The 26,041-nt window shown below is 35.5% G+C and overlaps 1 protein-coding gene across 18 annotated transcripts in view; it reads left to right on the top strand.

The window, feature by feature from the left end:
* The window catches only part of SLC10A7 (solute carrier family 10 member 7), a 243,748-nt gene that overhangs the window by 113,197 nt on the left and 104,510 nt on the right, over positions 1-26,041 (top strand). For 2 of the 18 annotated variants that reach the window (XM_077846252.1, XM_077846256.1), the window contains exon 7: positions 2,623-2,698. The exons of 15 other annotated variants lie outside the window; for them this stretch is intronic. In XM_077846252.1, coding sequence (XP_077702378.1) covers positions 2,623-2,698 — 76 coding nt within the window. Of the gene's footprint in view, positions 1-2,622; positions 2,699-26,041 lie in introns of those variants that run through there. One more of the 18 variants, XM_077846258.1, reaches the window with a different exon arrangement.

Here is a 26,041-nt window from a genome sequence, read left to right as displayed (position 1 = left end):
ATTCCTTAATTTCTTTCTGCTGCTTTGTTATTGGTGTAAAGAAATGAAATAGATTTCTGTACATTGATTTTTGTATCCTGTGACTTTACTGAATTCGTTTATCAGTTCTAGCAGTTTTGTGATGGAGTCTTCAGGGTTTTCTATGTATAGTATCATGTCATCTGCAAATAGTGAAAGTTTGACTACCTCCTGGCTAATTTGAATGTCTTTTACTTCTTTTTGTTTGATTGCTGTGGTTACTACTTCCAGCACTATATTAAATAAATAGGGTAAGAGTGGATATCCCTATAGTGTTCCGAACTGTAGGGGTAAAGCTCCCAGTTTTTCCCCATTGAGGATGATATTTGCTGAGGGATTTTAGACAACTTTTCCAGTCTTCATTCCTTACTACACTAAACCTCCTCAGTTAACTCGTATCAAGTCTCCCTTACACTCTGCTAAGAACTTAACTCAGCTCTTATCAAGGTTACCAGTCATTTCCATCTGTACAAAGTCAGTGGTGGTTTCTCTGTTCTTTTCTTGCTTAAACACTTGGGAGTAGTAGGCACAATTGATCACTCCCTTTTTGAAACATACTTTCCTCTTCATTTCCATGATACCTCCCTCTCTTGGGATTCTATCTACTTTGCTGACCATGTCTTCTCAGTTTCCTATGTGGGTTCTTTTCTCTGCTTAACTTTTAAATGTTAGAGTGTCTCAGCACTTGGTTATGCGTCCTGGTCTTTTCTCTTGCTTACAGTAACTCCCTAGGAAAGTTTGTCCAATTCTATGGTGGTTTTGTTTTGTTTGTGGGGGGAGGTAAGGCAGAGAGAGCGAGGGAGAGAATCTCAAGCAGACTCCACACTCAATGTGGACCCTAACACAGGGCTCTATCTCATGACCCTGACATCACAACCTGAGCCAAGATCAAGAGTTGGATGCTCAACTGACTGAGCCATCCAGGAGCCTCCAATACCATGGTTTTCTGTAACATCAAAATGCATCTGCTACCAAATTGATATCTTCAGGTATAACTTCTTCACCAAATGCCAGATTCATATATATCAAAAGGCCTATTTGATATCTCATCTTGGATATCTAATAAAAATCTCAAGTTTATCATATGCAAAATAGAATTCTTGATCTCCCTTCCCATCCTTAGATTGCTTCTCCCTCAGTTTTTCTCATTTCGGTAAATGGCTCTACTCTTTATTTGAATATAAGACTTCCTGGATTTCTTTCCATCATCTCCCTCTTCCCATATCTAACCTATCAGTAAATCCTACTGGATCTGCCTTCAAAATATATCTTGAGTTCATCAACTTCTGTTCATCTTCACTGTCTCTATTTAAACACCAGATGCCAGCAACTCCTGCCTCTTACCTTGTAATTATTCCCTAATCAATCTCACCTCTTTCTACTCTGATCTCCCTAAAATTCTGACTTCACTCATCAGCTGAAGTAATCTTTTTAGAATATAAACTTCACATTGTATTACCATACTCTCTCCCAACTCTTCCCTAGTTTTAAAACCTCTGGTGTCTTCTGCTGCCCTTAGGAGAAGATTTATTGACTCATTAACCCAACCAATAAGGTCCTATTAGCTAGCCCTGCCTTACTCCTTGGCCCTACGTAATACCACTCTACAGACTCAGCACACTCCAGCACAACAAAGTTTCTCTCCTCAAACACACGAAGGCTGTTTTTACCTCAGAGCCTTTGCACTAGCCATCCCCCTCTGTCTGGAACATTCTTCTGGTTTTCACTGGATTGGCTCCTTCTTGTCATTCAGGTGTCAGCTGAAGTTGCCCCTTTTCAGTGGCCTTCAATAAGTACCTCCCCAGTATTTTGTAAAACATCAATTTTTGCTTCTTCAAAGCCATTATTATTATCAAAATTACCTCATTCATTTATGCATTGTGTGTCAATCTTCACTAGAGTGTAAGCTCTAAGAGAGGAGGGACCTTGCCTGTCCTCTAATATCCCTGCTGTTTATGTAGTACCTGACACCAGTCTGTGCCAGTCTAGATAGCTGTAGAATAAATTAATCATTTTCCAGGCAGAACTCAAGATAGAACAAAAAGCCTTGGGTTTTGTGAGTCTTACAAATTAGTGGTGCATGATACATATTCACATGCAAGGTTTCACTTTTTCTACTTTGGCCATTTTTTCTCTCTCTTTTCTCTTTCTTCAGAATGAACGTCTCTATGTTCCCATCTCTAAACAGGCTTCACAAAGCCATACTTTATCCTTCTTGTCTTTTGACATCACCCAGAGATCCTTTTCTGAAGAAGAGTAATTCTAACATGCTGTGGTCCATAAAGCTGTTTCTTATTATATTAAATTAAAGGGCTTCCTGATCACTGGTCTAAGGCTTGTCTAGTTTTCTTTTAATAGATGTTCCACTGTTGTTACAAATAGTGTAATTTTGTATAGATTCTCCTTTGGAGTTTCTGAATTTCTTGATCTTAATTTGTCTTCTTTGACTTCTTTTGTGATAAAGAATCTTTTTGATACTTTTCCTCTTACTATACTTTAAACAGAAAGAAATCAAATATTTAAGTTACAGTGGATGCCACACATTCATTGTGTGTGTATGTGCATGTATAAGTATATGTAACTATTGCTTTCGTTCCATGAAAGGAAGGTATATGCAAAATGGCCTGCAAATGCCGAAGGAGCCATAAGACCAAAGAGAAAGGCCAGCAAGTCCAGCTTGGTGAGAAATGCTTTATTAAGGGGATTCATGGACAGAAGCCTGACTTCGGTGACCACAGAGGAGTAGATCTCCACAATTCCACCTCCCTTAAGACATGTTTTTATAGCCCTAGAGACTGGGAATACTGGGAATACCACTCAAGAGGAGAATCTTTAAGAATAGGTATGTCATAGTTATATCTCCAGGGCAGATGAAGGACATTATACCCCAAGAATGTGCTTAAGGATATAGTATACAAAAGGGAGTGAGCAGGGAAAGGAGCTGTGCTCAAGAAGTTTTCAGGTCACAGAACAGTCATCATGGCAGATTTGTCTCAAATGACGTTAGTCTGGTTCACACAACCTTTTTTCACATGGGTCTTCCTTATATCCTAAATGCTATTTCATTGCCAAAATAAATATCAAAGTAAATTATAGGACACTGACTTATATAAAGAGCTTTATCTATTTTTTTCAGTACAGAATAGAATCTTTTTTTTTAAATTGGGGGTGTATCAGAAGGGTATATCAAAATGTACTCATTTCCAGGTATTTGCACACATACACGCATATTCATATGCTTCCAGAAATCTCAAGATACTCCTAGGAGTTACTGTGTGCTGCAATGTGATGTTGCAAAAATACCAATGCTCTATCAATAACACTTTGAACACTAGTGGCATTATATGCATTTGCACGGCCTGAAGAGCTAACTGCTTAAACCCTGGTCCTCAGAGTCTCTGCCCAAAACAAACAACTTCTTTTGTTATTGCTTTATCCAGTTTTTCTTTCATCTTTAGTTTCCCCTTTTATTTTGTATTGTTAAATTATACTTCAGAGAATTCTTAAAGGTGTTTTCACTGCTGTCCTGTTTTGATGCCACCCCAGATCTACTCACTATACAAGGACTGCATACATCCATGCCCTGCTGCAGTCTTTTATTTGCTTTTGAGCAAACCGACAGACTTATATTTCAACACCATTTTTGGATGAGTGAACAGGCCATACTGAAGGACTCCTGTTGAATGATCTAATTTTGTGACTTCTAGTTCACAAGTGATATTAATGAGAAGCTCCATTAAGCAGGGTGTGAAGGAATGGTCAAGCTGTCCAATTGCTAAAAATCGTAGGCTGAATCTGCCATGCAGATTCTTTAGCACTGAAGACTGGAACATAGTCATGGTGTTTTCTCTAAAGGTTATAGTCCCACAGCAAAGACAGAAAAATGACCTGTGGTCAATTGTATATAGTTTTGGGATTGTGTTTCAAAAGCGGATCTGTCTTACACTGAATTCCTGGATGACTTCTGTGTTGCTTTGTAGTTGAAGTTGGAAAAAATTCTCAGAAGCCTAAAAACTTTTCTGACATTATTTTAGTTGACAAATAGTATACGAGTGGTCCTATTTTTAAATGAGTATTATTTAATCCACATTAAACCATCTTTGAGTTCTTACATGAGTCTAAACTGTATTAAAGTCAAAAGTAATGTTTAGGGAGGGTAAAATCATAAATGTGATTCATAAATACTTAAAAAATCAACACTAGATCTCCTAGTTGAATAGAAATCTCACTTAGAATTGTAGTTTATCTTTGAAAGAAAAACTTCTGGGATTAAGAGTAAATCCGTTTTAGGAAAGAAATCAAATATTATGGAATTTGAAAATCTAATTTGACATATATTAGATTAATGCTCTGTAAAATCCTAGAGTCTGAATTCAGTTTACACAATGTTTGACTTAATTCTCTTATTTCTTTTTCTCATTTTTCCTTTGTTATTTATGTTTAAATCTTGGTGAGTTTTCCTTGTATGGGTTTAAACATTCAGTACTGAATTCTAAAGGAACAGGTCCCTCCCTGCCTTTTTTCAGTGAACTTTTGAGAAGCAATGGTCAGGAATTTGTGTGTGTGTGAAATTACTCTTTTTATGAATATATAACCCCAAAATTTCACCAATGTATATGTTTTTTGCTTGCAAATAAGTAGGGATTTAAAAATTTGGCACATAAAGAACAAGGTTGATAGAGGCCTTTTCATATATTTGTATCCCTAATATGTTTTTATTTTTTAAAAATATGCTGCATTTGATTGAACTAAATTTGATTTTGGCTTGTGCCACACAACTATAATTCCTTCAAAAACATGTCAATATTGCAATATATTTAAGATGATGTCAGCAACAATTCCTTCTTTATTTAGAGTAATGTAATCTGAAACTAGCAACTTTTTCTACTTTCATGAGCTTTTGACTTTCATACCATAATGCATGAAATAATGCATTTTATTTAAAGCTTTTGGTAAAATGTCCATCACTGGAGGGAAAATTTTTATTTAAATATGTTCCTTCCATTGAAATCAGCTTTTCTCCCAGTATCTTTGTTTCTTTTAATATTCTAAACCTTTTGAGTTACTTTGGTTTAATTCGTTATCTCCTCATTTAAAAATTAACATAATGATCCCTCTTTTGGTCAAAGAATTGAACTAATCAGTATGATTAAGGAGGGGAAGAAAATATCCAATGATATTGCACCCACATTACCTTATCGATTCTCTTCAGATAGACGGGATTATGCGACATGTTGAATAGTAGATCTGGGCCAAAGGGAAGAAGGAATAATATTGGAAGTATGTGAAAAAAAAAAAATTGGAAATATGTGAGAAAAAAAAAAAAACTTTGTAGGTTGACCTATAATGAGAACAATTGCATGATGCGTAGCAAAGAGAGGGATGACCAGTAGCTTGAATTCTATGGCCAAAGCAGCTTACTTTTGTAAGGATTTCTTATTGATTATTATGAATGTTAAGTTCTATAAAGTCCAAATTGAGCAAAGAAGAATGAATGACCTATATAATTATCTACAAGTACAGGATAAGGGAGATTTCAGTTGATAGAAAATACATTGAAATATTGAATAACCAAAGTAGAAACCTTACTATAGTAAGATATTTGTGCTGTGCAATGTACATGCACTTGTTATTTTTGGTTTTTCACTTAAGCTATTGCATGTTAGCACTAGAGAGCATATCTGATGTTAGTATTGTTGGGAGCAAATATATATTGGCAGCTGACTCCATATCTCTCACAGAAAGCCATGTTCATTTATTTGTGAAGTGAATTGTTCTATCTCTTATGTGCATCCATTATGACAAATGCTATTGCAGGGAAGGAGGTATAAAATTTAATCAGATGAAAAACCTACCCTGAATGAGTTTCTTTCTACTTTAAGAAGAGAGATATGTACACATAAATATATGAAATATAAGGTAGTAGAAACTGTGCTTTAACAGGGAAGGATGTACTTGAGGGACAAGTGACATGGTAACAAGGAGTCAGAGCTCAGATTTAGGGGGAACATAGAAATGATCAGGCAAGGCTTCATAGAAGAAGTAGAACTGTTGACAGAGAACAGTTATTCCCTTTAAACATTTCTGATAGCTGAACAAAGTTTATGTATATCTAATAAAGCATATAGCTTGGCTTTCGAAAAATATAGATTATTCATTTTATTCTTACCAGTAAGAATATGGAGGAATGTGGTCCTATGGATAAGAAAAGGGACTTATAAGGATGATGTCTTTGAATCTTATGGAGGTCCTCCATATTTTCATTTGTTCATATTTCTTGTGTGTACATGGTGAGCTCTGTAGGCTTTCTAAATAGGTATATTGCTAAAGATAAAGTTACAGACTTTTGTCTTCATGTACTTGTAATTGCTCATCTAGTATAATTGGCCTTTATGACTTATGATTTAAAGTATAGTATTTGTGCTCCTTGAAAATTTTTCTTATAGCAAGCTACCTCATATCTTTGGCTATGTCAGTGTTCATTAACCACTTTATTACAGAAAGGTAGAAAAGAAGAATATAAAACAAGACCTATTTATTTTGTTCATCAGTTGCAACACTGGTAAATAAAAAATTTAATGAGGTAGGATGTTGAAATAAATACTTAAATCAGACTTTCATTCATGTTATAACCATGAATTATGAAAATTTGAAATCTAGAGCTGACCTTGACTAGTCCGCAGAGTCAGTAGAATTGACCTTATGTATTAAGTTCAGGAAAACGTACAATCATTCTGATCAGATTTCTCAATATAGTACGGAGTAATACTGACTGTTTAGATGCAAGGATTAGCTGTATTAATTGAGATAGATCCTCTATGAGTCTTTGAAACAATCTTACTGTAGTTATCTGTAATTTTTCATTGTGATTTTAAATGTATTTATACTTTGAAATTGGTATTAAGAGCTATCAAGCCTACTCTGAAATCTATAGAGAACTGAATTTTCAGAAAGTGCTCTGAGCAATTGCTTTTACTGGTAGGTTCCAGTACAAGTGTTAGATATGCACACAGGATTTCCTTTCTCTAAAGACACACCACATACATTTCCTATTTGGATTATATTTACTATGAATTTCATTAGACAGCATATAGTATTTAATAATAATTCATGTCTATTTCAGGTTTCCAAATTTAGTACTGGAATTAGGTAGGTAATGACTTGTGTTGAGCATTATTAATTAGCCTTTCTTTACATTGTGCTCGAAATGACTCAGTGTATCACACACTCATTCAACAAGAGATATTTGTGGACCTCTGTGTTCCCAGCATCAGCACAATAATATCTTAGTGAACAAGGTAGATACCCTTTCTGCATTTATAGAGGTTACATTCTAATGTGGGAAGCAAACATTAAGCAACTGATTATATTATGGTAAGTGTTAACCAAAGAATTTACATGTGAAGAGAGAATGTATTGGGGGGACCATCTCGGTGAATTCCTCTTCCCTCATTTATAAGCTACATGATCTTCCATGTATTTCTTAATCTTTCTGGGATCCATTTTCTCTTGTGTAAATGGAGATAATAATGCTAACTTCATGGGGTTGTTGTGAGACTAAATGAAAAAAATGCACGTAAAAAGTTGGGTACATTTAGTAATTATTGCCTATTAGGCTTTAGAAGGAAACGATGGGGGGAACCCTTCTCTGGGCAATTGACTTTTATGCTTTGATCTGAACGATAGTAAGAATTTGTTAAATGGAGAACATTATGGAGAAAGCACCATGTTCAAAGGCCCTGAGGCAGGATTCCCTATGATGTTTTCAAAGAACTGAAAGAAGGCCATTGTGCCTGGAGCTCAGAAAATGAAGTGGAAAATGGCTTGAAATGAAGCAGAGGTAGGCTGGGGTAGCTAGTTCACATAAGGTCTCCTGGGCCTTGTTAAAGAGGATTTAGGGCTTTATTCTAAGGGCAATAGGAAGAATTTCCTCAGGGAAATGACATGATTAGATTTGAGTTTTAGAAAGATTGTTCTAGCCTTAATATTGAGAGTGGTTCAAAGTCTTTTATCAAGAATTAAGGGTCTGGTTGGTCTCTAAAGGGAACTTTTGGGGAATAATATTGGTGGATATTTTTTGCCAGCATCATCTTCTTAGGTGTTGGTCCCAGAACACAGTCAGTGATGTAACTGACATTGTCAATTTCTAGTTTTTAAGTAAGCCTAGGGATCATAGATATGTGAGTGTGTATATTTGTGGGTATGTACATATATGTATAAATATATATGAATGCACTGTGTGTATGTACAAATATGTGTACACATATAAATACACACACGTATGTTTGTGTATACACATACACACACACTCTGTCTCCCAGTAGGGAGAGAGCCCAACGTGTTTTCTCTCTTATTTTTTGCATCTCACCATTCAGTCTCAATGTTTTTTTAATTATGTCATATATGTTTAAGAGATAAGAGAAAATGTATCTACTAGTCCTTTTAATCTATAAGGTATAATGACCTATCATGATCATTACTTTTCATGTTTGATTGGGAATTATTATGTTATACATAAGACCTTTATAATATGTATTCAAAAATTTCAATTGCAGAGTTACAAGAGAATCCTGTATTCTTCTCTGTTGTGATGAATGCAGCAGTTATGCATATATAGAAGAATAGATCATACTGAGCATCCCCTGAGCTCTCTTTGCAGACAAGTCGTATCTCCACCACGACAAAATTCCCACAAGATTTTGAATTATTAATGTCTCCGAATCTGTGAGAATCAGCAGATATGTTCAGTGTTATTGATGGCAGCAAACTTTATCTCTTTTATATCTGAGACACATAATGAAATGGGGAGACCCTCAAATAACCACAGTTAGTGTTTAGGTTAATTTTGTCGGGGCCAGTGGGCTTTTGTCTTAATGTGTATAAATACAATTTTTTCTCCCTTGCAGCAGATTGCATGGTAGATAGAGGGAGTGTGAATTGGCACTAATTTATGAACCCTTCCAGCCTTCTCGGTACTGTACACCCTGTGAGGGCAAGATGCTCTAATTACACTTACTTCACATACTGAGAGCTTTTAATGACAATTACTGATTGTCAGAGTTAGGGATGGTTGGGGACCTTACAGAAGATGTATTGACTCTTAGAAGAGGACTTTATGTGCCTTTCGTGTGGCTCAGTCTCTAACTGCCCAGCTACTTAATGAAATACAGTTCCACAGCCCCAAATATTTGAGTGGACTGTGACTGAGGGGCTAAGGTAGACTTTATTTTTCAATTCAAAATAGGTCACAGAGTTCAAGAATTCTGTTTGCTTTTAGCAGTGTTTTTACGCTTTTTTTTTTTCTTGGTCACACAGACACAGACTGCTTTTCTTTTTGGTAACAAGAATAACCCCAAATCCAGACTACTCTTCTTGGAGACACTGATTTGCACAGTCACAAATGGGTACTTGACATTGTTTTCCTCTTCACACATTTGCAATGTTCAAGTTTGAGGGACCAATATTTAAAAGGTCTGCTCTACTTTATATGTATTTGTATATGAGAATCGTAATAAAGATTAAAAAATAGAGATAAATACCATTCATTGTACTGAGGGCATGAGTTTATATGGTCTATACGTCCTTTTTTTGAGTAAAGCAGAAATTTTTTTTATAAGTGAAGATGACATATTATAGTACTTCTTTGTAAACAGAAATTTCAGTCAAACAGCACATCAGCAAACTAGCAGGATGATAACACTTCTTTATAGCTTCAGTATTCTTCTCTTTAAAGAAAATGGATCCAGATTTGCTTGTTTCTTTCCAAGTTGCTCTGAGAATTAGTTTGTCCCAAAGTCCCCTTTTTTTATAGTCTCTATATTTACCACCATTTATTTTCATTTTTTGCATTTTGAATTTTTGTCTTTATGTCTGCTAAATCTGAGGTTACAATTAAAAGCAAAAATATTTGCAGTGCAAGCACATTTAAACTCAGTAAATTTAAATAACTTACAAGTTATCTAACTGATAAAGTAGAAGGGAAAAAGGTTCATGTTTTCTTGGCTTCTCCAAGACTAGTGATCTAGTCAGAATCCTAGATCTGACTTAATTAACTCTCTTTTACATATTCTGAATCCTTTTGCCACAGCATCCTAATGCCTAGCAAACTTTAAGCCCTTAGTAACTGTTAGCATGAGTAATGCTATCAGTAATTGGAATCATAAAACATGATTGCCTGTTGTTGATTCCAGTACAATTTCTTATGAGCAGGTATGCTTATAACCCAAAAACCTGTTTTCTTTAATCATTTACTGATTCAGTGAACACAAACATTTGTTGGTTGATTTTTCTGGATAAGGTATAAAATATGAGTAAAATTAGTCCTTCAAGTAGCAGAACCTAGAATGTCTTCAACAAATTTTACCATTAAAAGATTAAAATTCAAACACTTTAATGGTGTCATATACTATTATACTTTTGGTTATCATAATCCCTAAGAAATGTGATTTGAGACCCCATAGGTTGCATTGTTTGTTTTTTTTTAGATTTATGTATTTATTCATGAGACACGGGGTGGGGGGCAGAGACATAGGCAGAAGGAGAATCAGGCTCCATGCAGGGAGCCTGAGGCAGGACTTGATCCTGGGACTTTGGGATCACGACCTGAGCCAAAAGCAGACACTCAACTGCTGAGCCACCCAGGAGTCCCCATAGGTTGCATTTATTAACATTTATTGAGCATTTATAAAGCTAGGTAATTGCTAAGTGCTTTTACATCCATTATGTCACAAATCCTAACAGTTGCCCTGTGGGGGATGGAATGGTCATCTGCATTTTATAGCTGAGGACTCTGAGGCTCATAGAGGCTGGGTAGGTGATTGGCTCAGTCTCATAACCAGGAGGCCTGCCTCCTAGTCCTCCTAATTCCAAATCTGGAATTCATATCTATAAAACAGTTACCTCCTTTCTCCTACTGTTATATTAGAAATTGATCCTCTGACCTTGGCCACAGAGACACTGAGACTGGATCAAGGAAACTGGAGTTCTCTCTGAGAGTGTTGGTCTACTACTTGTTTTGGCACTGCTTACTGTTTTCAGATGAGTTAATAGATTTCATTAAGAGTATATGTTTAAGGAGCACCTGGCTGGCTCAGGTGGTAGAGCATGCAACTTTTGATCTTGGAGTTATGAACTCGAGCCCCACGTTGGGTGTAGAGATTACTTTAAAAAAATAAAATCTTAAAAAAAAAGAGAGAGAGAGAGAGAATGTGTTTAAAACTAACACAATAGTAGTTTGGGAGAATATCTATATAATTCAGGGAAACAAAATTTGATAAAAATTGTTTATGCACTTTCTTTTCTTGTTTTAAGATCAAAGCCTATCCATTACTTTAGTGTCAGACTTTAAGACAACTGAAATTATAGCCCCGTTATTTCAAGTCCTGTAGCCCTGTTCAGCCAGGAAAGTCGTGTTTGGCCTAGTAAGTCTCAGACCTGTGAATGTTGGGAGCCAAATCCTCTGTTTGATAATAGAGGGTCCTGACACTAGATTTTTGGCCTGAACTTTTTCCAACATAATATAAAATGTTAAATAGAGAAGTCACAGATTCCCATCTATGGTATTTTGGTGGAATCGCCAGTTATAAAAGCAGAGCCAATATTACCTAGCCCACCACCAGAACCCCCCAAAGAAAAAGCCCCTTAATTTTGCATATGTTTCAAGCACGTGCCTCTCTAGCTATTGCTGTTGTTCATGATAAATCAAAAAGTTAAAAGCTAAATCAACCTATTATAGAGTTCCAAAGATTATTATGTCACTTTCTGTGTATAACAGATAACATCAACTTTTCTTTAACTATCAAGTATGAGTTATTTATCTGTATTGGTGGTTTTTTGTTTTGTTTTGTTTGCTAAATAGCATCAATTATTGAATTCATATATCTCTAGTAGGTGCAAACACCCGATTTTAAGCAAGTCATTTTACAAACATTTATTGAACACCCACTACAGGTGAATTGAGCAATATAAATAATAAAAAGATAAATGTGACAAAAATCATGGACCAATACTCTACCTGCATGGACATGTTACTTGATCTCTCTACACTTCTGTTTCCTCTTGTAATATGGTAATGATGTCTAAGGCTGTTGTAGGGATTAAGTGACACAGTGAACGGCATATATAAAATGCCTGGTCTTGAAAAGAAAGAGATATTATTTTATAATGAGTATCATCACTGCTAAAGTTTAGTGATTTGTAGAAAATCACAAAGAATTCTTGAAAGGGGTGGAAATAGACTATTAATTTCCCTCTGATTTCCTCAAAAATGTGCACTTATTCAGTGATTTTGCAGATGCTTATTGAGTGTCTCCTATTTACAAATTGCTTTGCTCTGATCCATGGAAAATATAAGTTACTACCAGACACAATTCCTTTCCTTAAGTGCTCGTGACTGTTAGAGATGTGAGGCATATACATAAATGTATACATAAACGGTGGTACCAAGAAGAAAGCAATAAGTGGTATGCAATTGCATAGGCAACAGAAGGAAAATTGAGAAGGCAAGGCTCAAGGGACATCTGAGTTGGGCCTTGAAGAATGGATAAAATTTGGATATATGGAAAATGGCAGAAATATATTCCAGGGAAAGGAAACAGTAAATGGATGATGCAAGAAGTTGCGGGAATTAATTAGGCTGGAGAAGGGATCTGTGAAGGGCTAGGATAGCAAAAAGTATGAAGAGACACAAAATACATGCGAAAGTATTGAGATAAGAAGTGTCCCAATGTTGTGAAGTCTATCAGAGGGAGAGAGTTTGGGGGTGGAGAGTTGAAAGACAGGTGGCAAAATGTTAACAATTGGTAATTGGTGAATATAGGCCAAGAGTATACAGATGTTCGTTATACTATTGTTGGCAATTTTGATATAGGCTTGAAATTTTTTTTAAAAAAAGTTGAGGCAAAAAGATTAAAAATACGTGAGAAACTACTATAATCCATAAATAAAGGACAAACCACCTAGCTAAAAAATGGACAAAACATATGACAGGAAATGCTGCAGGAGAATATAATGGCCAATAAATGAATAAAAATATGTTCCACCTTTTAAGAGTTAGAGAAATTTAATTTCAAGCAATGAGACATTACTTTTCATCCACCCAATTGCACCATTTTTTAGCTGTAATCATATTGTAGGTATCCAGGAAAAAGAGATGTTAATACCAACCTCCTGTGATTGCTGTAGGGATTAGAAAGCAGAATCTGTGAAGTATGTGCTACGTAGAACTCAGGAACAACATCTCCTTGAACTGTTACTGTTGTCTAAGGACAACAGTATAACGAATACCAGATAACAGATAATGAATACCTGAGCCAGGGTCCTAGCAGCACAAATGGAAGAGCATTAGCTGGATTTGCCAACTTAATGCATGTAAAGGTACAAGATGGGAAGAGAGCTCAGAACAAACTCAGTGTGGTTTGTTTGTAAAAGAGAAATTGCTAAAGAAAAAGACATTGCTATGGAAGGAAGAAATGTTAACTTCACTGAATTATTTGCCATACTGACTATTGAATATTCAAATAGTCTTTTCAGGAAGGGTAGTTGATTTTTAGAAATTAAAGATAGAACCATAATTTAAAGACTTTTATATAAATCTGTTTTTAAGAATTACATTTTTAAATATATATTATAGGTACACACCAAAATAAAACAGTAAATGAAAGTATCCCTCTCCAATATCTTCTTTTGGAATGCCATTGTTAAATTTCTCATGTTTTCTACCAGAAAAATATTTACAAAAATACCAGTATAATTGTGTGTGTGTGTGTGTGTGTGCGCGCGCCTATGTATATGTGTATACTTTTAAAAATTCACACCAACTGATAATATATAAAAGTCTGGGCCTTGTTTTTTTTTTTTTTCCGTAACTCAATGCAGTCTTCCTTTATTCTGTTTTAACATCTGCACAAGTCTATTGACAAAGTGTACCATAATGGATTGAACTAATCTTCCATGAATGAATCTGTAAGGTTATTTTTAGTTTTTTACTGTTATAAACAACTGGTCATGAGCATTAGTATTCCTTTATCTTGATGTTTGTCTTTGTATTATATTGGTAGAATCCGCTCCTAGAAGTAGAACTGCTGGGCCATAGTATTTATATTTTTAATTTTGATAAATAACTTTCCTCTTAAAAGGCTCTACCATTTTTCTCTCCTTACCAACAGTAAGTGTCACCAACTTCTAAATTTATTAAAAGAAATATAATCTTCTTTAGACGTGTATATATCTAATTTATTATAGTATTACCTATTTATTATCAGTTAAAAGTGAGGTTGAGTAGTTTGTTAAATGTTCTCTGGATTTTACATACCTTTTTTGTTTTTTTTTAAAGATTTATTTTATTTATTCATGAGAGACATACAGAAAGAGAGGCAGAGACATAGGCAGAGGGAGAAGCAGGCTCCCTGCGGGGAGCCCTGTGTGTGACTCAACCCTAGGGCCCTGGGATCATGCCCTGAGCCAAAGACAGATATTCAGCCACTGAGCCACCTAGGTGCCCCCATACCTTTTTTGTTTTTAATATAATCTGATTTTATATTTCTATACAAATCTGTAATAATTCTATAAAATTAATGAATTTTATATAGGTTTAAAATTTATATTTAAATTTATATAAGTTGTGTGCTTTAAAAAGACTAACAAAAATGAAATGACATAATTTATGTATTTAGTTCATTAATCATTAGCTATCTCTCTCAAGGAACTGGACTAGGCATCAAGGATGGAAACATGTTCGTATCTTTTTACCAGTTTTCCCACTAATCCTTTACATTGATTTTATAAGTTATTCATATAGTAATAGTCTATTTCTGTTACATGTGTTACAAATATTTTTCCAGTTATCTTTTGACTGCATAATTTTTTTTTGTCATGTAAAGTTTTTTTTTTTTAATGTACAATTTAGCAGTCTTTACCATTATGGCTTCTAGAATTTTTTTTTCTTTAATTACTCTTAGTTTTCTTGGGCTGCCATTAACAAAATATCATAGGCTGGGTGGCGTAAACTACAGAAATTTATTTCTCCCAGTGGCTAAGAAGTCCAAAATCAAGGTGCAGGGTGATTCAGTTCTTGGCAAAAGATCTATTTCTGGCTCCTTCTTGCTGTGTTCTCACATGGTGGAGAGTCATTGAAGTCTTTGGTGTCTCCTCCTCTTAAAGACACCAGCCCTGTTGTTTAGAGCCCTACCCTTATGACCTCATTTAACCTTCATTACCTCCAAAAGGCCCTATCAGGGTACATACAATCACAGAATGACTTAGTGCTTCAACATATGAATTTGGGGTGAGGGGGCATAATTCAGTCCATAGCAATTACCAAATTTTATTTTGTATTCTGTATTAATCCACCAAATAGCAATTTTGAGTACCATGTGAAATCTTTGTTGGTCTTCAATCATTGATATTGTTTGACTTAGTATACACACTTTTTGAGAGCAAGAATATAATTATAGTACCTCTGCCCTCATCTCAAAGGTCTCTTCTGTTGGTTTATTCTGAGTAGGCAGACGATAAATATAATGTTAGATTTGAGAGATCATCTGGTTCAGTAACTATAATATGTGTCTGTGAAAACTGAGACCCAAAGTGTTTGAAGTGATGTTCTCCAAATTTTACAGTTAATCAGTATGAGGATTTAGAGTAGAATCTTGGTGTTTTTGACTTCCAGTCTAGTGTTGTTTCTACAATAAGTGAGTGAATGAATATCTATCAAGTAGTTAGAATATGCCTGGCACCTAATAAGTGCTCCTAACTTTTAGTATTATTACTTTGTTGATGTCATCAGTATCATCATCATTATTCATAAAGAGCACAGATTCTGAAGCTAAACTGAGATTGAATCTCAGTGACAGTAGCAGTCAATTGTTAGCCTTTCTGAGCCTCAGCTTTCTTGACTATAAAAGGGGACGATAATGGAACCTATCTTATAAGAAGTTGGGAGAAATAGTTGTTTAATTGTTTGTTTAATATATACAAAGCACTTGGAGCAGTACTTGGGTCAAAATTATCATTATGTAAAATATTTACTATTATTATTATTATTATTATTATTATTATTATTATAGAAATACTCAGTCTCCTAAAATCAGCTTTAACCAACTAATCTTATCTAGTTACTTCCCATTATCTTCTGAATTCATGACTGTAAGCACACTCTAAAGTGGTCACTGAAACAATAAGAAATGCTCACTTATGATATGCGATAAGGAAGCAGAGCACAGTAGAGAAAGAGACAGGTTGAATGTTCAATTGTGTCAGAGCCCTGCATGCAAAAAGAAAATGTGGGAACTATGCAAGAAGGAGGTGGTGACGAGGAGGTTAGAAGGTATCAAGGAAGGTTTCACCAATATTTTTGAGATTTAATCTTCTTTCCCTTCTTCCAATATGATATAAAGTTATAACTCATTTTATTGTGCTTCACCTATTGTACTTCAGAGATACTAGTTTGTTTTTGTTTTTGTTGTTGTTGTTTTTGTTTTTTACAAACTAAAGGTTTGTGACAACTCTACATTGAACAAGTCTATTGGTGTCATTTTTCCAAAAGTGTTTGTTCACATTGTGTGTCTCTTGTCACATTTTGGTAATTCTCACAATGTTTCATACTGCTTCATTGTTATTATATTTATCTACAACCAGTGACCTTTGATATTACTATTGTAATTGTTTTGGGTTGCCATGAACTATACCCATGTAAGATGGTGAACTTAACTGATAAATGTTGTGTGTGTTCTGACTGTTCCACTGACTGGTCATTTCCCCATCTCTCTCTCCTCTTCTCGGGCCTCATTGTTCCCTAGGACACAACAATATTGAAATTAGACCAATTAATAGCTCTATAGTGCCTCTAAGTGTTCAAGTGAAAGCAAGGGTCACATGTCTCTCACTTTGAATCTAAGCTAGAAATGATCAAACTTAGCGAGAAAGACATGCTAGGCCAATAAGCTAGGTCTCTGTGCCAAACAGCTAAGTTGTGAGTGCTAAGGAAAAGTTGCTGAAGGAGATAAAAAAAAAATTGCTACTCCATTGAACAGATGAGTGCTAAGAAAGTGAAACAGCCTTATTGCTGATATGAACAAAGTCTGAGTGATCTGGATAGAAGATCAAACCAGCCACAACATTCCCTTAAGCCAAAGCCTAATCCAGAACAAGGCCCTAAGTGTCTTCAGTTTTGTGAAGGCTGAGAGAGGTGAGGAAGCTACAGAAGAAAAGTCTGAAGCTAGCAGAGGTTGGTTCATGAAGTTTGAGGAAGGAAGCCATCTCTGTCACAATAAAAGTGCCAGATGAGGCAGCAAGTGCTGATGGAGAAGCTGCAACAAGTTCTCTAGAAGATCCAGCTAAGATAATTCATGAAGGTGACTACACTGAACAACAGATTTTCAATGTAGACAAAACAGCCTTGTATTGGAAGAAGATGCCATGTAGGACTTTCATAGCTAGAGAAGAGAAATCAGTGCCTGGCTTCAAAGGACAGGCTGACTCTTTCATTAGAGGCTAGTGCAGATGATAACTAAGTTGAAGCCAGTTCTTGTTTATCATTCTGGAGATCCTAGCATCCTTAAGATTTATGCTAAAACTACTTTGCCTGTACTCTATAAATGTGACAAAGCCTAGATGACAATGTATCTTTTTATGACTTGGTTTACTGAATATTTTAAGCCCATTATTGAGACCTATTGATCAAAAAAAGATTCCTTTCAAAATATGACTGCTCATTGACAATACACCTAGTCACCCAAGAGCTCTGATGGAGATGGACTAAGAGATGAATGTTGTTTCCATGCCTGTTGACACAGCATCAGTTCTGCAGACTATAGATCAAGGACTAATTTCAACTCTCAAATCTTATTACTTAAGAAATATATTTCATAAGGCTCTAGCTGCCATAGAGAGTGATTCCTCTCATGGATTTGGGCAAAATAAATTTAAACCTTTCTGGAAAGGATTCACCATTCTAGATTCCATTAGGAACATTTGTGATCCTAATGGGAAGAGGTCAAAATAACATTAAATAGGAAAGGGAAAAAGTTGATGCCAACCCTCATGAGGGCTTCAAGACTTTAGTGGAAGAAGTACCTGATGATATGGTAGAAATGGCAGGAGAACTAGAGTTAGAAGTGGAACCTGAAGATGGGACTGAATTGCTACAATCTTGTGATAGAACTTGAATGGATGAGAAGTTGCTTCCTATGAATGAGCAAAGAAAGTGCTTTCTGTGAAGATGCTATGCAGATTGTTGGAATGACAACCAAGGATTGAGAATATTACATAAAGTTGACTTATAAAGTAGCAACAGGGTTTGAGAAGACAGACTTCAGTTTTGGAAAAAGTTCTCTTGTCAGTAATATGCTCTCAAACAGCATTTCATGTTGCCCAGAAATCATTCATGAAAGGAAGAGTCATACAATGCAGCAAACTTCATTGTTGTCTTATTTTAAGAAATTGCCACAGCCATCCAGATCTTTAGCAACCACCTGATCAGTCAGCAGCCATCAACATTGAGTCAGGACCCTCCATGAGAAAAAGATTATGGCTCTCTGAAGGCTCAGATGATGATTAGCATTTTTTAGTAGTAAAGCATTTTTTATTTATTTCAATTCAAGTTAGTTAATGTATAGTGTAGTATTGGTTTCAGGAGAGAAATTTAATGTTTCATCACTTACATATAACACTCAATAAGTGCCCTCCTTAATGCCCATCACCCATTCAAGCACATGGGTGCTCCCAACCCTCCTCTCCTCATCAAACCTCAGTTCTTTATACTTAAAAGTCTTTTATGGTTTACCTCCCTTTCTGTTTTTATCTTATTTCTTCCCTTCCCCTGACTTCATCTGAGTTCCACATATGAATGAAATCATATGATATTTGTCTTTCTCTGACTTGTTTCGCTTAGCATAATACACTCTAGTTCCATCCACATTGTTGCAAATGGCAAAATTTCATTATTTTTAATACTGAGTAATATTCCATTGTGTGTGTGTGTGTGTATATATATATATATATATATATATATATATATATATATCACATTTTCTTTTATCCATTCATCAGTCAATGGACATCTGAGCTCTTTCTATAATTTGGCAATCGCTGAGAGTGCTGCTGTAAACACTGGGGTGCATATGCTCCTTCAAATCACCATTTTTGTATCCTTTGGATGAAGACCTAGTAGTGCAATTGCTAGGTCATAGGGTAGCTCTATTTTTAACTTTTTGAGGAACCTTCATATTACTTTCTGAGTGGCTGCACCAGCTTGCATTCCCACCAACAGCACAAAGGTTTCCCCTTTCTCCACAACCTTGCCAACATATCTTGTTTCCTGAGTTGTTAATTTTAGCCATTCTGACAGGTATGAGGTGGTATCTCATTGTGGTTTGGATTTGTATTTCCGTGATGATGAGTGATGTTGAGCATTTTTTCTTGTGTCTGTTGGCCATTAGTATGTCTTTTTTGGAGAAATGTCTTTTGCACATTTCTTACTGGATTATTTATTTTTGGAATGTTGATCTTGATGAGCTCTCTATAGATTCTGGATACCAGCCCTTTATCTGATATGTCATTTGCAAATATCTTCTCCCATTGTGTAGCAGTAAAGTATTTTTAAACTAAGGTATATGCATTGTTTTTTAGACACAATGCCATTGTGCACTTAATAGGCTACGGAACAGTGTAAGCATGATTTTTATATGCACTAGGAAACCAAAAAATTCATTTGGCTCACCTTATTGTGATTTTTGCTCTATTGCCATGGTCTGGAACCAAGCCCACAATATCTCTGAGGTGTGCCTGTAATTATTATCTTGAAATATTTTGGGCTCATAGTGGAGGAGAGTTTCATAAGTCAAGACTGAGTTTTGTATTATTCTTATGTGCAAAAATACAACTGTTATAGAAAAGGAAGTCAGGAAATAAGGTGATAATCTTATAAGAAATTTGAAATAAGTGATGTAATTTTAAACACATCTGGAATATTTTTAATCTCTGGGTTTTGAAATGTTATTCTGGAAGGAGACATTATTATGTACTATGGATCACTCCATTCTTAGCACTGCTTGCTTCCATTGAGAGCATCTTTTGAACAGCTCTTATACAGTAGCTCTTTAAATTTTTCAATAGGCCATGTTAATTCCTAGACTATTAGGCACCCTGTCATTCCCATTTAATTGAAGAGCACAATTCAAAGTCAATTTTTAAAATATATAAATTTCACCATTGAATAGTATCTATTCCATGTTCCTTCTTCAGTAAACCCCACTCATTGAGTGCCTACTATGTATCAGCACTCTACTCACCACTAAGGACACAGAAATGAAAACAGCCCCAGTGCTCCACCTCCAGGAGTTTATTGTCTATTGGGTGAAACAGTCCTTAGAACAAATAATTGTCCCATGATTTAAGTGGATGAGTACAAAGTGCAGTAATAGCACAGAGGAAGAAATAACTGATCAGAAATAGACCACTTCACACAGTCCTTGAACAAATTTAGTTCTTCATGGAAGAATAAACAATTACTGAAATGCCAATATAACTAGAAATCTTTACCCATTCATAGATGTCATTTTATACTACTGTAGTAACACATGCATGTAATCTCTGTATCATGAGAACAGTACCTAGACTTCTTAGATTTTTTTTTTGCAAAGATAAAAACACAACCTTTGCAACAAAGCTTTTCATTGGATTAGAATTTTTTCTTATCCCATGAATTTAGAGATCGATATCTTCTCTATGTTAAGAGGCATTACTCTTTCTAGGTTTAGAAAACATTTTCTTTGTAGTCTTCCATAAACTAATGATACCACACATGCTTCTTAAAGAGTAATTGAATGTCTCTTTTTGCAGATTTTAGATTCTAAGGCTAAGCAGTCTTGGGAAAAAAGGCATAGAAAAAAAGTATATATGCTGTCTCTGTGATTGATAATATGGTTGTCTGTCTCAGGGGCTAGCTTCTGGAAAGAGCCTTCCAAGGGTAGTTTTAAGAACAATCGCCTAGGGCTGTCTTGGGCTGAATGTGTGGTAGAAGCAGAACTTACTCCTTGGGGGAAGGGAAAAGAAGGCCTTGCATCCCAGAAGACTTATGGCTTCTTTTTGTCTGATGAAAGAGTGGCATTGATGGAGTACAGAGTGGATGATAGCAAATCTTGCTTTTCTCTAGTGAATATTTTGCTTTAGCAGGGTGGAGGGATTCAAATTGTGAAGTCTATTTGGGATGAGTTATCTGCAATCTCTCCCTACCCCTGGAGAGAATGAGAATGACTAATTGAAGCATCCCATAACAGTAATTGAGACAGATTGAAAAGGGAAATGAGTGATTAACCTTGAGCCTCCTCCTGATGCTGTGCATAGTGATGTTAAAGTAGGTTTCTGGGGGTGCTGTAGGAGCTCATTTTCACAAGATCCACATAGCTCCCATAATTAAGTTTCAGAGAAATATATTTCCGCCCCAACTTAAGTTAAGGATACTTGTTGCTCTGTTTTACATCATGTCATTAATGAAAGCATGTTACTGATGGCTGCAAACCAGAGATGGATTTGTTCAGAAGCTAATGAAGCTGAAGCTGTAGGGCTCCTCTACTGCTGGGCCCCTTTGCAGGAGCTGAAACTAATTTTGCATTCCTTTCTTAAAGAAGAGCCCATAAATTGTGCAGCCTTCAGGTCCCACAAAAATCTGAATCTGCTGATAAAATTCCAACTATAAACGAGTGATCTGGCATAAATTGAAAAGTTCTCCAAAATGAAGGCCAACAATCTTCACTTTTTAGGGATTCTGGAACTGTTAAATTCGATAAATGCTCTGATCTTTTCTGTTTACATTACCTAGAACTTGAAATTCTGAGACTTGAGATGAACAATGTATTAATTAATTACATGTTTTTTGAGTATATTGATCATTTTATTCCCTAAATATAGTTGTTAGTAATGCTAAAAAAGGGAAAGTGGGCAAAAACCCTATGATATAATAATGTAAAAGTACCAGTTTATATATTTCTGTGTACTGTTATAATAATTATAAGTAGGAATCAAATGGATTATTTTAAAAAGGCAGATTTTCCATATTCTGAATTGTTATGCAATTCATCACTGTACTCTTTAGCAGTAACTAATTTAATGTACTGTATAGAGTAGGTGCTCAAAGTATTTGTCAAATTGAAGCTAAGTACATGTTATAAATTGAATTGCTTTAAAACTAAAAAGAAATGCTATCACAATCTGTCTGGTTGGAAAATAATAAAACACATAACGTAAATATAGTGGTTTGCACGTTAATGGCAAGTAACTTCTACAGAGCAAACTCTACTTTCCCAAAAATTACATAATCACCCTTTGGCAAGTATCATAAACATACCATCACAAACCTGCTACCATTTTGTTACTTGATTATCAGTGAGGACATGGTTGACGTAGGCATCCTATGTGTCTTGTCTGGAAATTCACATGGACTTCAAAGATCTAGGGTCTTATTTTCTTATATTTTAACTATTGCTGATGATTTTGGTTTTTTGCTTTTGATAGGGTTGTAGATTGACCTGGAGAAATGGTAGCTGATGGAATATGCTCGAGTTTAGACAGAATTCTCTTTGACTAGTTATACTTGTATCTGAAACTTGTATCCTTTGGATGGTTTTCTTCCCATGAATAACAGAGTTTGCTCCAGCTGCTTTCTAAGACATAAGAGGTTTTTGCTTACTCCTATTTTTTGTATAGACACTGTACACGCATACACATCAACAGTTATTTGGCAAGCAGGTACTTGTGTAATATGAGTCACTGAGTGAACTCAGAACTGCATAATTAGACCAGAGCTGGGACCAGTCTCCGAGCTATTAGGAATTTTACATCTGTCACCTAGGAGTAAGATATCTGACTCAATACTCAATGGTGGGGATGGTTCTGGAGATACTAGTGATAAAGAACAGTCTCTTACTGCTATGCTCTTTGAAGAGAATAAAACTGTAGAAAAGAATAAACTGATTTAGAACAAAGTACTTGATTTGCTAGTATCAGCATTGTCCTATTTAAAATTTTTTCTTCTGACTGAGAGTTTGTCAAATGGGGTTTCCATCTCTGAAGAAGCAGGTTTCTCATTTTTTCTGAGCTTCTTAGCTATCCAGGCAGTTTCATAGGCAATTGAATGAAATTTGCTTCATTTTTGGACAGCTATCCTAGTTTTGAATATACATTTATTGTGCAAGCAAAAGCAATTACAGAACTAAGGTTACTGGAGGTTTTGTTTCTCAGAGACCTGTTTATTACTATGATCATGCTGAGGCTTCTAATAAATCTGCATCAATAAAGATGTAGTATTCATTAATTAGGCATAGAGCTAAAGCTGCAAATACATGTATTACATGTTTTCAAATAAAGATTGTCACCTTTGATAGAAGAGATAAGTAATGTTTGAGAACATCATAGCCATCTGTGTAACAAAGACTAATAGGAACTGTTTTGAGCTGTTGCACCAACATATATCTGAACAAATGGGATCCTAATGGTTTTGTGAGCTAGAAGGTAGATTGAAAGTAATGTGGGCAGCATTCCTAAATCTGCAATTCTGTTAGACCAGTTCAGACACTCTCCACAGGAAGCGGACATTGAGGTCAGAAGTTGGGTCAAAGCCTTTTAATTGTGAGCCTCCATGATGCCTCTGGGCTTGGGTCAATAACCTGAAAGGCTCTGTTTGTGGGCCTGGAAAGGGTATATTATGGGGGCTCAGGTGGCCTACTAGACTGTTCTAATACTCAATTGTGAGAAGCAGATTATCTGCTTTGCAGATTATCTGATCTTCTATCATCAACCTTCCCATTGGGCTTTCAGTTGCCAAAGATGAGGCTAAAATGTGAAGTGCAGGAAGTTAGGCGCAGTGGACTCTGTGTGCATTCCCATTACAAAACCAAATATAAATCAATCAACAGGCATTGCTTTGTTAAATGAGTTTAGGCTTATTTGGTTTGGCATTTTTTTCTATCTTAATCTGTATTCTCTAGAGTTGCCTAAACCTCATTTATTTCACTCTTATCTCCAAGAAATCTTTAGACTAGAAAACAAACATATCATGAAATCCATGCAAAATGGAATTACTGAAACACCTTTCCTTTTTTCATGTACTCTATAGTATAGATAGAGCATTACGATGTAATTGAATTTCTTGTCTGGAAATTCATGAAGTCACTCCAGCCTAGGCTGTCCTTGGTGCCTGGGTAATCTTGCTTGATTGTGCCCTTCAAGGTAGCTGGGTTCACTCGAAAGAAAGAAAGATCGGTCCTCTCTGTGAGTCACAGTTTTTGCAAATTATGTTTTTATCAAAGACTAGAATATTATCATCATTCTCCATGTTTTCTAAAACAAAGAGGGAAAGGGACAAAAGGAGGAAGGTTGGGGAAAGAAGGGAGAGAGAGAGAGAGAACAAGAGCAAACACTAATGACATTTTGACCAGATATAAATTATTATAATCTTCTATCATTAAGCAGATAGTATCCCTGAAAAATTGTTGATAAGGAATTGGATTTTTATGCCTTTCTTTGGCATAAGAAAGCATCTCTACATGCTTAAAAGCAAAATGGCACTCTTAAATCCAGCTCTTTGTTCTCATCACCAGACCACGCCTCACTACCAAAGTACCTACTTCCAAAGCCAGTCATTTCCCCCTACAGCTAACTTACTCTTTCCTGTGCTCACTAGTCCTGGTACAGATGCTCTAAGAATAGTGTTGTGAGTACCAGTGAATAGGAATTTTTGGTTTCAACAACCACTTTGCTTAGACTTTGTTTTTCCCCAGTTTTAATGACTGGATTTTATATTAGTAACATGCTTGCTTAACAGCAAATGCTCATTTCATAACTCATTCATTCATTGTGCTAGGCACTATTCTAGGTACTTGACATAATAATAACAAGTAAATAACAAATGAAACAGTCTTAGATCTGTGGCCTGATGGAGTTTATATCCTATTGGGAAGAGACAGGCAATAAAAAATAAATAATTAGTAAATTGTACAGTTTGTTAAAAAGAGATAAGGGCTAAGGTAGAAAGGGGAAAAAAGGAAACAGAAGAAGAGTTAGGGTTAAAGGGGCCAGTATTAGTGCTGGGCAGGAGTGGGGAGGTTGCAGTCTAATGAGGGTGATCAAGTTGGCCTCATTTAGGAGGAGCAAAAGGTTGAGGGCCATGAGGGAGTTAGTCATGAAGATTTCTGGACAATATATCAGGCAAAGGGAAGAGCCAAAGCAAACGTGAGAGCAGGTTCAGAGACCCTGTTCTTACAAATAGAAAGTAGGATACTTTTCCTAAGATCTGTCTTTCATTATAAAGCTCCTAGCTATCCTTACTGTTTTTGAAATAATTTAACAATATTAGAAGCAGATGGCTTCTCTCAATTTATCTGTGTTTCTAGAAATGGTAACATAATAATTTTCAGTGTCCAAGACATCCTTTTAAATGTCTTACATGTCCTGACACATATAAATCATAGTATTTGTTAAGTACTATGTTAAAATAATCTCATTTATTGAAACAAATTTAGTTTCTTTAGGGATTTAAATGAGTATACCTTACTTTTCATAATAGCTACACCTAGAGTAGCTGTGTTATAAGAAAGAAGGGGTGAATAAGTATTGAACACCTATTATGTAATAGACACTGTACTAGGTTCTTTAAATATGTTCTCATATAATATCTATACTAGTTTTGTGAAGTATTATTGACTCCACTTTATGTAAGTTTCGGAGAGATTAACTAATTTGCCCAAAGCCTCAACATAAAAGTGGAGAAGCCAGATCCAAATCCAGGTCCATTAGAATTTAAGGGCAATGAGTAAGACGACAGTCTGTCCATTTTCCTAGGGAGATTGTGGTGATTTTGCTTCATGTGTTGCCTTCAGTTTCCACAGGTAACCAATTAATACAGCCTTTTGATATTACCATCTGAGTATCTGTCACCACAACTATAGCTACCATCTGTCTCCTACAACGCTATTATAGTATATAATATATATACTATATATTGACTATATATACAATGTACTATATATAC

This window comes from Canis aureus, chromosome 13 (genome assembly GCF_053574225.1).
Source record: "Canis aureus isolate CA01 chromosome 13, VMU_Caureus_v.1.0, whole genome shotgun sequence".
Classification (NCBI taxonomy): Eukaryota; Metazoa; Chordata; class Mammalia; order Carnivora; family Canidae; genus Canis; species Canis aureus.
This window is presented reverse-complemented; position numbering and strand designations above follow the sequence as displayed.